The sequence below is a fragment of the Alexandromys fortis genome, unplaced genomic scaffold, assembly GCF_014885135.2.
Source record: "Alexandromys fortis isolate MF-2015 unplaced genomic scaffold, M_Fortis_MF-2015_v1.1 scaffold_26, whole genome shotgun sequence".
Classification (NCBI taxonomy): Eukaryota; Metazoa; Chordata; class Mammalia; order Rodentia; family Cricetidae; genus Alexandromys; species Alexandromys fortis.
The window spans coordinates 16,448,331-16,465,644 of NW_026067894.1; the positions used below are offsets into that span (position 1 = coordinate 16,448,331).

The window sequence follows — 17,314 nt, forward strand, 5'->3', positions numbered from 1 at the left end:
AGGGGTGAGGTAGGCCTGAGTCCAAACAAGCCACACACTGCCACCTTCCCTGTCCTTGACACTCAGGAGGCTCCCCCCCCCCATAAAGACTTGCTTAGCTAGAGAAGAGGGAGAATTCCGGCTCTGACTGGTGAGGACCTACTGGAGGCCACCCACTGTGCTGGGCCACACACCCAGTACAGCCCTTATGCAGCTCCCCAGAGTCAACATTTCTCTCTCCTTGTTAAGCAAGGGCGGGGGGGGGGGGGAACACACCTCTAAATCTTTCAGGTCTGCCCTTTGCTGTACCCCAGTACAGCTGGCACCCAAAAGTCCTCAGAAGGCTCCTTGTGTCATTTGATTCTGCCCACACCTTATCAGGGTTCTTACCACACTCACAGACTGGAAAGTTAAATGCCCACCTATAGCCTGTGATCCTCCTTTTCTTTGACAGTGACATTAGTGGCCACAGGGCAGACTTTGACTCAACAAGAACTCCTTAGAATCTCCTCTGAACATCTGAATGGTCAAATAATCTTTAGTGTGATGGTTCATTTGACCTTGGAGGTCAAAGGTATCGGCTAGGTGTCTTCTTCTATTGCCCTCCACTTCTTTTTTGAGGCAGGGTTTATCACTGAACCTGGAGCTTGCTGATTAGGCTAGGCTGGCTGGCCCGCAAGCTCTGAGGATCGCTTTGTCACTACCTCCCCAGTGTTAGGGTTCCAGATGTGTGGGAATTCAACCCACGCTCTGCAAGTGTTTGAGTCTCTGAGCCAGTTTCTGAGTCTCATCACAGTTAATAGTTGCTGTCAGCTTGACGGGGCATGGAGTCTCTGGGGGTGTCTGTGAAGATGTTTCCACAGACGTTCAACCGAGGAGGGAAGACCCACCCTGAATGCATGCAGCATCCTCTCCGAAGGCGTGGAACCAGTAAAAAAGAAAAAACGAACTGAGTATCAGCCCTCATCTCTCTGCTTCCTGACTGCAGACAGCGTGCGACCAGGAGCCTCACACACTCCTGCTGCCTTGTGGGTGATAACAAACCCTGCCTCTCTTAGGTTGTTTATCTCTGGCATTTCGTCACATGAATGTCACTAATTCACCTGGAAAGAAGACAGGCCATGGCTGGAGGTAGAAAAGTGGGGCGGGTGCCACATGAGTTATGAGGGGGGGCTGCGCTGAAGCGTAGAGGAGGTTGGTGTGGAAGGCACTTTGGTCCCAGAGAAAAGGCCTCAGACACCTGTCTCTACCTGGTGACCCAGAATCACTTCAAATACAACCCCCTCGGTACTTGCTCTTCTTTCAGGCACCTTTGTCCCCAGCATATTCATTCACAGTCATTGGTCAAGGGCCTGGGGCATACAGCAGCTAACCTTGAGACTTTTGCCAGTGTTCAGACAACTAAGTGTTGGCTTTATGAGTCTTTTCTAAGCACCTACTGCATATACTGCTCTCTCCCAGAGGCCCTCACTACTGTCACCGAAAACTCCAGGGCTCCTCCTGACCTGGCCGTCCTTCTCACAGATACCTCTCCTTCAGCTGCCATCTCTGTGCTCAAAGTTCTCCCCCCAACCCCATCTCTCCAGCCCACAGCATTGATCTGAGCTTCAGACACACAGGACGTCCACTTGGGTGACCGACAAATGCTTCATGGAGAGCAAGACCATACTCATCCTGCAGCCCCACCTGCTCCCCCTCTGAAGTTCTCCTCCTCAGCCAGCAGCTTCCCCTCCCCTGTGGTTCTCCCCCTCAGTCAGCAGCTCCCCATCATTTGGTCACCCAGGCCCATGCATTTGAATGTGCCTCAGTGACCCTATGTTTTTCCTGGGCACCCCAACTCTCACAGCTCTCAACAGACTTCTAGTAAGCAAAAGCCATTGTCTGATTCAGCAAAGCCCTGCAGGCTGCCGAGGGAGCGGAATTCTGTCATACTTGGAAAGAAGTTTCTCTTTAATGAATTAATCTGCATAGAAGGGAGGCACTATTTCACCCAAGATCACATCTCAGAGATAAAGACATCAGATTGCAGGGGAACAGCAAGGGCCGGGAGACAGCACCACACATCACATCGTGGCTGAGCTGTTAGCACAGATTTAAAATGCACAGGAGAGGAGAAAGGCAGGAGGCGCACGCCTGTGATCCCAGCACTGGGAGGCGGAGGCAGGAGGCTGACTTGAGCTATGTGAGACCTGATCTCAAAATAAAGATAAATAAAATATAAAAGAGGGGATAGACATGGAGAAAAGAGATGGGGCACTTGAGCCAGCCTGGGGTGGGGGAGAAAAGCCAAGACACTCGGCACAAGGCTGTGTGTGGTAGCACACACCTTCCATCCCAGCACTAAGGAAACAGAAGAAGGAGAAGCCACAGAGTTGGAGGCCAGCCAAGGCAATGTGGTGAGACTGCCTCAAAAACACACACACAAACAAGCAAACAAACAAAATCAGACAGTGTGGTGCACACAACACAATCCCAGCTCAGGGACACTGAGGTTGGAGGGTCAAGGTGTAAATTCAAGGCCAGCCTGGGCTACTTAGTGAATTCCAGACCAACTAAGGCTCAGCAGAGAGAACCTGTCCCAAAACTAACAAACAAGGATCTTCTGCGGGACTGTTTGCTATATGGAAAGCTGGGGATGGTGGTCCAACCCTCATGGTCAAGACTCTGAGGCAAGAAAACTGCTGTGAATTCAAAGTCACTCAGAGCTACGTAGCAAGACCCCATCTCAAAAGTAAAAATATCTCTATGGAGTTCACAATGAGTACGCTCTATTTGTTTCGGCGGTTTGGTTTCTTGAGACGGGGTCTCGCTAATGCATTCCTGACTGGCCTGGAACGCGCTCTGAAGACCAGACTGGCCTTGAACTCAGAGATCTGCTGGCCTCTGCCTCTGCTGGGATTAAAGTCTTGTGTCACCACGACAGCGGAGTAGGTGGTATATTTTAACATGCGTAAGCGAGTGTGAATTTCGTAAGTGATTCTCCACTCAGACCCTTTTATAGTAGTAGGCCACAGGAGTGCAGTTCTCTATTCTGGAACATATCCCTCCAGCCTGGCAAAGTACCCCTGTGGTCATGTGGCTATCTCTGTGTGCCTTTCCTTTACAAAGGGGTCTGCAGATGGTATCGTAAATTCAGCCAGACACCCCCAAGGTCTTCATCTCCCCTAAGCCCTAAACCAAAAAGGAAAATGGAGCTGTCCATGGGCGAGTGAGGAGAGGAGAACAGAAGGGATGGAGGAAGACCTCAGGAGGCCGCAGCTGTGTTTGGAATGGCAGAGGACTGAGACTGAGGGAGGCAGGCAGGCCCGGATCCAGGGGGCTTCCAGCCGAGACTCACCTTCTCGTAGTAGCGGATCTCATACTCGGTGCCGTTGGCTCCGGGAGCTCCAGCAGGAACAGGCTCCCGCCATGACAGGGACACGCTCTGAGGCTCCACGCGGTCCCTGCGGATCTCATCCTCCTCCCAGGGTGCTGAAGGTAAGCAGAGTGGGACGCTCCTCCTGGACCCACTGCCCACAAGATCTGGGTGAAGGCAGGAGGGGCGGGGCATGCACTTGGGCGCAATGTTAGATGGGGGCGTGGCCTGTGGGTGGAGATGCGGACTGTTGAGCGGGCCTGAGGGACAGAGACTTGTGGGACCAGAGGCTTGAGGAGAGAATCTCTGGCCAAGGCTTCTCTCTTCTTCATTGTCTAGTGGGAGGGAAAGCCCTGCTTGCCTTCCCTCCACCCAGTTTCCCTCATCCGGCTTGGTTCTAGTCCATCAGTCTTTCTGTGGTAGCCGAGATTGGCTTGTTCATGGTGGTACGGCCGCAGGCAAGCGAGTATTAGAAGAAAATCACCCCAACACGATAAAGAGAAAAACGCATGAAGCTTCCAGAGAATATTACACTCAAGAGGGAAAGACTGGAAACTTTCTCTGTCTGGAGGAAGACCGGGAAGCCCACCTGCCAATATAGTACTTAAAGCTCTAGCTAGAGCAACCAGGCAAGAAGAAAAATGTAAAAGACGCCCATACTGGGACGATGCAAAGGTGTCTTTGCTCTAGGGTGACAAGATCTTAACATGGAAAACCCTATGAAGAGTTCACAAAGGACTCTCAGAGAACCAGCCTCACAACACGAAGACTTGTATATGAAGGGCTTGGGATGAGACTCAAGAAACACAGTCAGGGGCTTGGTCAAGTTCACCAGTCAGAGCGGCCCATGACCAGCAATGTCCTGTGTTGGCAAGAGGTTTGGGAAACGGTGCAAAATGTAAGATGGTTCCGGGACACTAGGTAGTCGGGGATAATAGATAGCGGATAGCAAAGGGGAGCAGTGGGGACAGCTCAAACGCGGCCTGCCCTTTGAGCTTCCGGTCTCCTGCGGTACACGTGTGTCCAGCTGGCCTTCTCTCTTAAATTCCAGAGTGACTATGGATTCAGAAGGAGCCGAAAATCCACAGTTGACAGCTGATTGCTAGAATAGGGGATGGGGGAGGGGTATTATATTTTTAACCTCTGTAAAGTCAGTGGGACTGAATGGACCGGCGTGGCTGTAGTGAACCCCAGGCTACATGACCCACAGTGCAGTACTGCCCCCATCCTAAAAATAACTTGAAAAACCCTTTAGTCTTTCCCCCAGTGCCTGACCCTTTGGAAAAAGCCATGTCTTTGTAAGCCGGACAATAGCAGCCTGCCACTCCAGGGCACAGTTGCTTCTGAGGCGAGTACGCTCCCCTGCCCCCAGCAGCGCCTCGGGCTGAATTCACTTGGACCCGGCTTGAAAGGGAAAGAAGTGAGGACGCTTCCTAGGAGGTGGAAAAGCCCTTTGTGGACACCGAGGGGGGCAGAGACTGGGAGGCGAGAGATGTCATGTTTGAGCTTTGTTAGTCAAGAGCATCAGATGGCCAGGGGATCCACAGTAGGACCTGGTCCCATTTTGGCCCTCAGAGATATAGAAGAGGAAAGGTTGACAGAACCTGACAATGAAGGGCTGGTAAGATGGCTCAGTGGGTAGAGTGCTTGCCTTACAAGCGTGAGAATCTGAGTTCAAACCCCCAGAAACCATGTAGTGCTTTGGTACTAAAAGCCCTCGGGGCAGTTAGCCCGGTTTACAGAGGTAGCCTTTCTCAAACATGAGGCTGGATTAGAGGGTAACCTCTAACCTCCACAGGTCACGTACACACACACACACACACACCACTCAGTCATATATATACACACTCAAAAAGAATCCTTAAAAAAAATCAAACTAAAACCTCAGCTTGGCCAAGACCCATCAGGCTGAGGAGAAGAGCTTCTAGGGCACCCTCCCAGCAACCTGTTGCCTTGCCCTGTTGATTCTGAGTGGGGGATACTCAGGTCAGTCATGGCTGCTCTGAGATATTTGTGGGTATTCATTCCCTTTACTGTCTGTTGGTTTAGGGTTGGGTTTGCTTTTGGTCTAGCCCATAAAAGATGTTAGCTAAGAGAAGAGGTTCTAAGAGAGGTTTCTTGCCTTTAAAAAGATACCTGTGGCTGAGTGTGGTGGCGCACACCTTTAATCCCAGGCAGGTGGGTCTCTGAGTTCGAGGTCACCCTGGTCTACAGAGCAAGTTCCAGGACAGCCAGGGCTACACAGAAAAACCTAGTCTTGAAAAACAAAAACAAAAAAGTATCAGAGTCATGGCAACTGACTTGTAATCACACCTATAATCTCTCAGCACCTGAAACAGGAGGATTGCTATGAATTTAAGACAAGCCTCAACTGGGCTGGAGCAGTTACGAGCACTGGATTCCATTCCCAGCAGCCACAGGGCAGCTTACAGCTGTCTCTAACTCCAGTTCCAGGATATCTGTCGCCCTCTTCTGGCCTCTGCTGTTACCAGCGTGAACATGGTACACAGGCAAAACACCCTAAACATGAAATAATAAAAAAATAAAGACCCTGCAATATATACACATACATACACACACACATATAGTGTTTTATAGAAATAGTCATTAGTAGAAAAATTATGACAATACATGCTTTCTTTTTTGGCTTTTTGTGACAAAGTTTGTTTATGTAGCCCTGGCTGTCCTGGAACTTGCTGTGTAGCCCAGGCTGGACTCAAACTCACAGAGATCTACTGGTGTCTGCCTCTCACGTGCAGATTAGAGGCGTGTACCACCATGCCTGATCATGTCTCATTCTTTGAGACCAAAGTCTGTCAGGTAGCCCAGGCTGTGCTCACTTCGTATCTGAGGATGACCTTGAACTCCTGGTCCTCTTGCTTCCATTTCCCAAGTGCTGGGATTGCAGAAATGCCTGCTTTTTTTTCATTCTTCCTCCCTTCCTCCCTTTCCTCTTTCCTTCTTTCCCTCCCTCCTTCTTTCCTTCTTTGGTACTGGTGATCAAACCCAATGCTTCAGGCATGCTAGGCAAATATATCATGGAGCTACTTTTCCAGGCCATGAATTGTTAAAAAAAAAAAAAAAAAAAGTGAAGGCAATAGCAAGGGTTAGATCTCAATAGAGATAATAAAGAACAGAAGTGTCCCAGAAAACCAGGTAGATTGGAAAATCTCTCTCAAAAGTCCTAGGAAAAGGATTAAGAGCTAAAAATGATAAAGGAAGTGACAAGATGTGAGAATCAGAAAATGGATGTACAACCTAAGGCTTAGAGATCGTTTTAAGAGATACAGTGGGCTCTCTACTCAAAGCAGCAGCGAAGAGAAGTTTCTCAGGAATGAAAAAAGAACGAGCGAATCAAAGGGCCTACTGTGCTCCAGCCAGACTGAATGGGAAGAAATACATATTGGTTACGTTTTCATTTTCATCAGCAGGCTAAGAAATTATTCAAACACTCCTGTGTGTGCACATCTATTCCCCCAAGGTACTTACAAAAGAACAAAAATCATCCCGAGCCTTGCTAGAAACTCAAGTGACAGAGTAGGGTCACAGAAAACAGGGAAGAAGGGTCACACTGCAATCAGACAGGAAAGACTGGGAAGCCACCGCGCTGCGCGAGCTTATCCATCTTGCAGAGGGCACTCGAGGGATTACTTGAAAGTGTGCACCAGAGGAGAAACAAATCAGAAGTAAATGTCAAGGATGCGGAGGGTGTGGTATCAAAGGTGATTTTCAACCCAGTCGAGTCTCAGAAATGGGTAAGGCGACCACTCTGTCGCCTTGTGACCTGGCCTGAGTCCCTGCTCCTTCAAGGGCCAGGTGTGCGGGTGGAGTCAGCAAAGGGATGGCGGGGAGAAGGGGGGACACAGAGAGGCGCCACCTGGGTCAGGGGGTGCGGTCACGTGGGTTCCCGAAAGCCTTGGGAATGCATGCAAGGAACTCCTGCTGGGAGGTAGTGGGGGATTGTCTCCACTGGGGGCGCGCCGCCTTACCCCCAGGTCCGGTGGACACTGTGACCTGCGCGTAGGTGGCTCCCGCGGCGGCCGCGGGGCCTGAGACGCCGTTGAGCGCGGCCACGCGCACGGTGTAGCGCGCGCCCGGCCGCAGGTGCAGCAGCGTGGCGGCTCGTTCCCGCAGCCCGGCCTGGCGCGGGACGAAGGCCACACGTGGCCCGCAGGGTTGGCATGCGCCCGCCGGGCCGTCGCGGCCGCAGAGCAGGCACAGCAGCGAGTAGGTGACGTCGGAACGGCCGCCGGAGTCCGCAGGCGGCAGCCAGCGCAGCCGCAGCGCCAGGGGGGAGCGGCTCAGGCTGTACTGCAGGTCCCGTGGAGCGGACGGCGGCCCTGCGACATGGGGTGGCGCTGAGTGCGGCCGGGAAGGGACGCGAGCGCGCGGGGCATGGGGACTCGGGACGCGGGTATCCGCATAGGTAGCAGTATGGGCGCCGGTAGCCCTTGATGGGGATGTGAGGGAGCATCTAGGAACTGAGACGAGGACATGGACCATCGAGGGGACTGGGATGGGGACATGGTCACCGGCACAGAGGGCATGAAAAAGAGGAGGGACATCCCAGCCAGGCCCAGAGAGAGGTTAGGGGTGTGGAGAGATGGCCACCCACAGAGCCATCTCCATCCTTCTGGGTTCCCCCAGCCCCGGGTGCCCAGACCCATCCCAGACTTCCTTTTTGCCCTGCCAGTCCAATTACCAAGGCTCCATTTCACCCCCTCCCCACCGCCAGCCAGGAGGGGCACTCACGGGTGCAGGAAGCTGAGGGCGGGTCAGTGGGTGAACGAGCGTAGGTGTCCTGGCACACGCAGAATGTAGAGGCCTTCTCCAGAGCCAGGCTGTGCTCCGGGCATGGTGAGCAGAGGGGCCGCCTTGGGGACACTTTGAAAAACCCTGGGGGACAGGCTATGGGAAAGGGCTGGTGAGGAGTCTCCTCCCTGACCACGCCCCACCCTGCATTCCTGTTTTTCCTGGATTAACGTGGGGAGAGTGGGGTGACAGCTCTTAGCCCAGTCTCACCTGGCCCTTGACAAATGCTGTGTGTTCAGGGGACGGTGACATAATTGACTTCTGGTAATACATTTGACTTCATCTCCATGGTTAAAAAGAGAAAAGCGAGGCTGGGAGAGGTTAAGATGCCCAATGCCCCGCGGTTAGTGGGTTTCCCACCCCAGCCTGCCCCCTTTTCAAAGCCCTGACAACACGGCCCTAAGGAGCAGCCTAAAGTGAGCAAGAGAAAAGAAGGGTGCGGCCTTCAAGGACAGGTCCCCGTTACTCAGAGACAGACACACACTCCCATTTAGACAGGCAGGCAGGCAGGCAGGGGGGCACTCGCGCATGCGCCAAAAGTTCGTTCTCCTACTACCATCCACTGTGCCCAGTAAGAGCATAAACATTTTCCAGCTCACACGGTGGATGCCAGTGTGGAAGCAGAGCTGGGCAGGTGGAGGGGTGGAGCCGTCAGAATGCTCCAGTGGCTTCTTAGACTAGTTCTATGTGACACTACTCAGGAGCCTTGCTGCTCTGGCCTTCGCTCACCTAACCCAGAGCACACTCCTAAGAACAGACTGTAGCCTGATGGGTCTATAGCCGAGTTCACCTCTGATTCGCTTTTGGTCTCGGACGCATTGGTTAATCTTTCTGAGTTTTGCATAGACTGCGACTTCAGCAAGATTATTGGAGGACTGACTGAGATAAAACCCTGGTACGATCCACTTCTGTATGGATTGTTATCATAGTGACATTAACAGTGATAGTGCTTCTCCCTTTCCGGGCCCCTGGAGGGAACAGTGAACACAAACTGGCTGACTGATGGAGGCAGAATCTCCTGCAGCCCAGGCTAGCCTCCAACTGACGGTGTAGCTGAGGGTTAACCTTGAATTGTTCTTCCTGCCTTTCCTAAATGCTGGAGTTATAGGCAAGACCATACTCTAAAGTCCTATTTTGTTTGTGTGTAGTGGGAGGGTGTACGTGGCCCTTTGTGAACATGTAGAGGCCAGAGGTCCGTGTCAAGTGTCTTTCTCTGCCTCTGAGTAGCTTCTTTTTTGAGACAGGGTCTCTGGGAATCAGAAGTTCACCGCCTCAGCTAGTCTAGCTGTCCAGACCGCCGCTGGGATTTGCTGCCCCCTTCCTGTGCTGGGGTCACAGACAAGCTCTGCCATGCCTAGCTATTATGTGGATGCTGGGCATCTCAGCTCTGCTCTTCAGGCTGCCACAGCAAGCACTTTTACCCACCGATACTTCTCCCCATCCCAAATGCCCATTTTAAAAAGGTTTCCATCAGGGTTGGGGCAGTAGCTCCTGGCCCCTGCTCTCTGCTGTGGTTGGTCCTCACATGACTCTCCGCTGCTTCCCTCCAGTCTAGCTGAGGGTGGAAGACTAGACCCGAGAAGACAGAACAACAGCGGGGAGGAAGACTAGGCCTTGGGAAGTACTCTATTAAGAGCCTTTGAAAGGCTTAGACTCAGGAGGGCCCCATTTTGCCCAGAGTCCCCTGTGGCATAGCTGGGGAGATGGGGCTTGGCAGGGTCTTTCCTTTGGCACAGTGGTTCTCAACCTGTGGGTCATGGCCCCTTGGGGTTCAAACTAGCCTTTCACATGGGCTGCCGAAGACTATTGGAAAACACAGGTATTTACATTACAATTCATAGCCATAGCAAGGTTACAGTTATGAGTTTGCAACGAAAATAATTTTGTGGTTGGGTCATCACAACATAAGGTTGAGAACCACTGCTTTAGTGCAAAATCCAGGGCAACTACCCCTGTGGGCCTTTGGGTGTGGTCATGGTCAAAACCAAGACTTGAAAGTCTGCTGCGGTTATTAGCTTTGCTGCACTGAGTTGAGAACACCAGCAGTCAGATGGGAATTGTGACTGTGGCCTGTTGACTGTGTGCTGAAACAGAGAGGTGAGGGCCTGGACAAGTGCCCACCTCAAGACTCAGGGTGTTGGGAGGAATGTAGAGGTGCCTTGCTCTCGGTGGAAGAGGGTTAACGTCATAGCTGTGGTCATCATGGCCCCATCACAGGCAACTGTGGTCCTCCCTACTTGGAGAGGCATTGTCTAGAAGAGTGTTGTGTTGAAAGACAGACAACCAGCACCTTCCTCTTTTCAATGTCAAAGTCAGAAATTCAGAGATCAGATAGTTCAGCTCCTACAGCCTTGCCCCTGTACCATTTTTAACAGCTTAGCTCATATACCTCATGATGGGGAAGTCTCCCTCTTCCTACTCCTTTGCTCCCAGATAGACAGTTATTCATAGGAAGAGCCCAAGTTGGGTGCCCTGTGTAGAGTCACCTCTGGCATCTCACCAAGGGTCCCAAGTGATCTGTATAGTCTCAGGGAGCAGGCAGACCCACAAGAGATTTGGTGATAAGTCACTTTTGCAACCCTAATGTGTTCCCTAGAGGGAAGCTGAATTTCATTGATTCCTGTGGTAGCTGGAACACGACCCAGGTACCAGTGCAAACCTGACCTCTTCTGTTCCCTTTCTAACCCTCTCCAGCAGCCCCCTACTATGCCCACTCTGAACATCACGGAGAGCTTCTTATCCTGACCTGTGATGTCCCACACCCTCTACCTCCTGGCTCTTTGAGTTCTCCAAAATCTGCTTCCAACAGCACCTCCTTTGGGAAGTTTGTCCTAGATTTCCCCCCACTCCCCCACTGCCCTGGGCAGGGGTGACACCATTATAAATGACTTTTATCTGGTCTCAGCCTGGGGGCGGGGAGCATGTCACAAACCAGAGATCTCTAGTCCCTGAGCACCCACAGTTTTATCATCTGTTACAAGCCAGGTGTTCTAGGCTCTAAAGAGGCACTATAAAGTACACAGGAATCCGACTGTCCCTGCCTGGTCACCTCCACACCTGGCAGAGCACAGAGAGAGGTCATGAGTTGGTAATTCCCTCCAACATCTGGCTATGAAAACCGCAAACATCCCCCATTCTGATCCACATCTCCTCTCCTGCAGTCTGAAAGGTGGGGATGAGCCACCCTCTGTTTTAGGATAATTCGTCATCTCTGCTCTGGACCCCTGCCTTTCACCTCCCTCCCCCCAAAGTCAACATTCCATCTGTCACCTCCCCTACTGGTCTTTGCAACCCCCTCTCTACTGCCTCTTTCCAGTGATGTCACTAGTGGGAGGAGCAGAAAAAGCAGCCCATTTCCATGCAGGCATAAGGGCTCTGACTATAGACTATTTTAAAACAATCCTAAAACCGACTAAAAGTTGTCCTGCTTTTTATTAGCAACATGCGTCAGCAATTTTAACCCGTGTCGGTAATAAAACACTCCTTCCTCTTGAACAGATTGCTCCCCACACACATTTGGTATGCCACTGCCCTGCCCCCACCCCCGCTGCACACCCCACCCAGTATTTATACAGTGTCTCTAGTCTGCAATAAAAGTTCTCTCTTTGTTCAAACAACATGTTCATACCCAAATATCCTATCCACCCAACATCCTGCTGAAGATGCTGTCTCTTCTCCCTTCAAATCCAGGCTGCTAGTCTTTCCTAGTGACTGTGCACGCGTGTGTTCATGCATGTGTGTGTGTGTGTAAGGGAGTCTCACATAACTCAGACTGGCCTCACACTTACTGTGCTGCTAAGGATGACTGAACATCTGATCCTCTTGTCTCTACCTCTTGAGTGTTGGGATTATAGGCATGTACCACCATGTCTGGTTTCTGTGATACTAGGCTGGAACCCAGGGCTTCATGGATGCTAACTCAGTCACATCCCTAAGTTGGATCATGAACCCATCTGACTCCTCGGGGTTCTTTGTTCTTCAGCTGACTGCAGCCTGTTCTCTCCATTGCTCCACTAAAACTGTTCTTGCCAAGACCGAGTGAACTCTATCCAACCCTTGACATGTCTGAGTGCTCACCGTGCTATAGGCTGCTGTCTTCTGACTATTCAGCTCCCTGAACCACCGCGCTATCTCCTCCTCTGTACGCTTTACCCCTCAGCATACCTCCTCCAATTGCTTTATTTTTAGACAGGGTTTGTTATATAGCCCTGACTGTCCTAGAACTCACTATGTAGACCAGGCTGTCCTGGAACTCACAGATTCCTGCCTTCCTCTGCCCCCCAATTGCTGGGATCGAAGCAGTGGTTCTCAACCTGTAGGTCACGAACCACTTGGCAACCCTCCATCTCTAAACATATTTACATTGTGATTCATAACAGTTTCAAGATTACAGTTGTGAAGTAGCAATGAGAATAATTTTATGGTTGGGGTCACCACAATATGAGGAACTGTATTAAAGGGTCACAGCATTAGGAAGGGTGAGAGCCACTGGCCTAAAGGCATGAGCCAAAATCACTTTTAGAAAATTCGTTTTTGCTGGGTATAGGTTACATAAGGAGAGTTCTTGCCTGTTGAGTCACCTTGCCTCTTAGGGATTTTTCTTTGTTTCTTTTTGAGATTGGGTCTCACGTAGCCTAGGCTAGCATCAGATTCACTATGTAGGTGAGAATGGCCTTAAACCCTGTTCTTCCTGCCTCCAGGTTCTGAGTTAACAGGCCGTCAGCAACCACCCCGCCTCCCATCACTTCCGTCTTCAACACTCAAGGACAGCTGCATCCACTTCAGTTCAGGACTCTCGGTCTCTCTCCCGGACCATTGTGTTGCCTTCCTTCCTCCCTCCGTCCTCCAATGCTTCCCACCCCAATCCTTCCTTTGCTATTGGCAGCTTGAGTGGTCCTTTGAAAAAATAAATCTGAAGGTGTTGGCTTCCCTCCTCCTTGGCTTAAAGCATAAAATCTTTATCTCACCCTTCACTCCGGCCCCGCCCCTCTCCCAGCTCATCACTCACGCCTCACACGCCCACATGCCCTCTGCAGTAACCACACTGGATTACTTACTTAGTACCAACCACTTTGTTCCTTCCTGTCACCATGCCTCTGCAGAATGTCTCAGCCACCAAGAAGAGAAACCTCCCTTCCTTTGGAAAACTCTCCCCGTCCTCAGAACCGGGCTCTCTGTGGACACGTCACAACTACAGTCTGATGGCTTAGCACTGACTGTTGACTTGACACCTAGGAGACAGATTTCTAGGCACATCTCTTGCATAAGGTTAGCCTCTGAGAATGTCTGTGAGGGATTGTCTTGACTGAGTTAATTGAAGTAGAAAGGAAAAAAACCACCTTTGTTTTTGAGACAGGGTCTGTTTACAAAGCCCTGGCTATCCTGGAACTCACTAAGTAGACCAGGCTGACCTTGAACTCACAGAGATCTTCCTGCCTCTGCCTCTCAAGCATTAAAGGCCCCTTGGAGCTGTGGGTGGCACCATTTCCCGAGCAGGTGTCTGGATTGTATAGGATGGAGAGATACAGCAAAGCACCAACAGGCACGCATCAATTCACTGGGCTCTGCTCTTGCCTGTGTATAGAAAGAGGCCAGTTCTCTCAGGACCCTGCTTCTGTGGCCTCCTCACCATGATAGACTGTAACATAGACTCATAAGCAAACAAACTCTCCATTAAGTTATTTCTGTCAGGCTATTCTGTCATAGCAGCAGAAAGGAAACTAAGACACACGATCCCCCAACGCATCTCCACTGAGCACCTACCACAACCTGTCCTACGATGGACCCTGGGGCTGCCGAGAAGACTGCTGAGCTCAGAAACACATGCATATACACATCATGTCAGCACACCACTGTAGCACAGGCACAGAGGTCTCCGTGAGAACGGGTTGCTTGGGAGAGCTCGGGTTCTTGCCTCTTTCATGTTAACCCCAGTTTCCCAGAAATTGGGAGGCTGCGTTCATTCACACACATAAGAACCGTGCGGCGCAGCCGGTATCCTCTGCTCATCTGAGTGGATGGTGGAGTGAGTAGGAGAACACGTGTCCTGGTTAGCTGTAACTTGTCAGAGCCAAGCATCACCTGAGGCTCAACTGAGGATTTCTCAGATCGGGTTGGCCTGCGGGATGTCTGTGAGGAACTGTCTTGAAGTAGGAGGACCCAGTCCGCTGTGGGAGGCACCCTTCCCTGGTCAGACTGTCCTGGGCTGTATAAAAAGCTAGCTAAACATTTGAACCAGAAAGCAGTCTTCCTCTGTGGCTTTTGCTTTGCGTTCCTTCCCTGACGTTCCTCAGTGATGGACTCTGACCTGTAAACTAAAAGCTTTCTTCCCTTGGGTCATTTTTGGTCAGTGCAACAGGTGAAATGGCAACACCGAGCTCAGTCACCTCTGTCACCTACCATTCTGTAGCCCTGGGTAGCACATATTACTTTCTTTTTCAACGTTATTTTAACTTATATGTATGGGTTTTTGTCTGCATACCACATGTGTGCCTGGAAAAAGAGGGTGTCGGATCCCCTGGCACTGGAGTTTCAGGTGGTTGTGAACTACCATGTGGGTGCTGGGAATTGAAGTTGGGTCCTCTGCAAGAAGAGCAAGTGCTCTTAACCCATGAGCCATCTTTCCAGCCCCACATATCTCTTCCTTATGACTTAAAAAATAAATCTTTGCCCCTTTGCATCTAGATGTGAGCTCGTGTCTGACCTGTTTCTATTGCCTGCTTTAGGAAGTCCATCGTTTGGTGATGAGATGGCTCAGCGAGAAAGGCGACTGCTGTCCAGCTTGACTACTGGCGTTTAATATCAGAACCCATGCTGGAAGGATAGAGCTGATTCTATTGGGTTTTCCTCTAGCTTCTACTTGTACTTCATGAATGCACATGCTCTCTCTCTCTCTCTCTCTCTCTCTCTCTCTCTCTCTCTCACACACACACACACACACACACACACACACACACACACGGGGGGGGGGAGTACATCCTTTGAAGTTTCTGACTAAACGCACACATTCCAGATCCCATCCTATCCTGCCACTTCGAACCCACAGACCCAGAGGCCCAGAAAACACCCCCAGTGTCACAACAACTCTATTTCAGAAAACTGAGTGGGATCCTAGGAGCCATCTAGTGCAAGTTGCCACCCTTGATCCCTGAGATGCCCCTGACAACATGGCTTGAATATGGTCAAAGGTGAAGTCCCTATAATGCTAGCCTGAGGTTTGAGCTGCTGTGGAGTTTTTTCCTTATACATGAAGGAGGCATGGTAGAGCAGTAGGTTCCCAGAGCTGGGCAAACCTGAATTCCAATCCTGACTGCCCATTCCCCAACTTTACAACTAAGGCAGGTACTCATCTCTTTGGTAAAGGGAACCTATCATATTTCCTGGAATACAGAGCTCTGTGTTTTTATTTTTTTGTTTGCCTGTTTTTGTTGTTGTTGTTTTATTTAAAGACAACATTTTACTATGTGTCTAGTCTGGCCTTGAATTCCTGCTCTTCCTGACTCAGCATCTGAGAGCTGGTCTTTACAGGCCTAAGCCACTACCTGGTTCCTAATATATCCTTATATGGGGGTCAGATTCTCTTCTTCCAGTCGGTCTTGGCTAAGCCCACTAGAAACCGCACAAAAGGTCTTGACCCCCCAGCTCCTCCTATGGCTTGTCCACTTCCACTCCTGCCTCTTCACAGAGGGCACACTCTTTCCTGCCACCTGCATGCTATGTCCCCATCCCATCCCTCCAGGTGCCCTGGATACCTTCACAGACGTCACCGCGTTCCTGGAATCCTGCACTGCAGCTGCAACGACCCACGGGCACCAGCCACTCGCCGTCGGCGCCACAGTGCATGCGGGGAGGGCTGCCAGGCTCCCCTTCTGAGTGGGACACACACGTTCCAGTCACTTCCACCAGGGTGGAGAAGGCACTCTCAGCTGCTGTGGCGGGGAAGGCCGCCAGGCCCCGCACTATGGCACGGCACTGCTTGTAGTAGACACGCACGGAGACCAGCGCCACACACGCACCCACATCCTGGAAGGCTAGGTGGAAACCCTGCCGGCTGAGGGGGCCAATCTCACGCACCTCTGTGTTCAGCTTCATCTTGCGTTCCCCCAGGTCGCCTTGCGTGAAGCTCTCATCAGCGGCGATAGTGTCTATCTTGCGGGGTCGGTTGCCTCCTAGGCGGGGACGCCCACGTCCCAGGTCGGCCTCAGTTTCCAGGTAGTAAGCGTTGAAAGTCTCTTTGCAGGTGCCTGCGGCGCCAGGGATGCTGCTGCAATCCCGCAGCGTGAACTGCAGTTCCACGAAGATGCGCTGCCCACGGCCGCGGCTAATCCAACCCGTCTGCAGCCAGTTGTCCTGGTTGGGCTCCAGCACGTTGCATACTTGGTATGTCCGGATGGGACGGTCATGTTCGTCCACGCCACTAATCTCCTCCCACTGAGGCAACAGCACAGAGGTGGACACCTTAGAGCTCGGAGCTTTAGCACTGGCCCGTCTCCACCTTCTTCACTTCTCCTGCCTTCCCACCCCCTCACCCCCACCATACAAGCCCCTAAATATGACAAAACGTGGGGAGAGGAGACACTTTGGAAAGGGACAAGTCAAATCCATTTTCTTTCCAGTACTGGGGATTGAACCTAGGTCTTGGGCTTGCTAGGTAAGCACTCTACCACATACCTCTTTCCCATTTTTGTTTTGACATTGCATCTAAGTAGTCCAAGTTGGCTTTGAACTCACTCTGTCACATAGCTAGCTAGGCTTACAGGCCTGTGGCATGAAGCCATTTCCTTCCTTCCTTCCTTCCTTCCTTCCTTCCTTCCTTTCTTTCTTTCTTTCTTTCTTTCTTCTTTTTTTCTTTTTGGCAGGATCTCATTCCATAGCCTAGGCTAGCCTTAATCTCATTATATATCCTAGGCTGGCCTCAAACTCACATCAGTCTTTCTCCCTCAGCCCCAGAGTGCTAGGATTACCGACATAGACTATCACACCAACTTTCTCTTTTCCTTTTAAAATATGCAGCACTAGCCGGGCGGTTGTGGCGCACGCCTTTAATCCCAGCACTCAGGAGGCAGAGGCAGGTGGATCACTGTGAGTTCGAGACCAGCCTGGTCTACAGAGCTAGTTCCAGGACAGGCTCCAAAGCCACAGAGAAACCCTGTCTCGAAAAACCAAAAA

General features: G+C 51.3%; 1 protein-coding gene across 1 annotated transcript in view; it reads right to left on the minus strand.

Annotated features, from left to right (window-relative positions):
• Epha10 (EPH receptor A10) overlaps positions 1 to 16,576 on the minus strand; it is a gene marked incomplete at its 5' end in the record, with an annotated part of 31,559 nt that extends 14,983 nt beyond the window's left edge. The window contains 4 exons of the mRNA XM_050154810.1: positions 3,317 to 3,450; positions 7,324 to 7,674; positions 8,087 to 8,242; positions 15,898 to 16,576. Of these exons, the coding sequence (XP_050010767.1) occupies positions 3,317 to 3,450; positions 7,324 to 7,674; positions 8,087 to 8,242; positions 15,898 to 16,576 (1,320 nt within the window). The remainder of the gene's footprint in view (positions 1 to 3,316; positions 3,451 to 7,323; positions 7,675 to 8,086; positions 8,243 to 15,897) is intronic.
• Between the last annotated feature and the right edge of the window lie 738 nt (positions 16,577 to 17,314).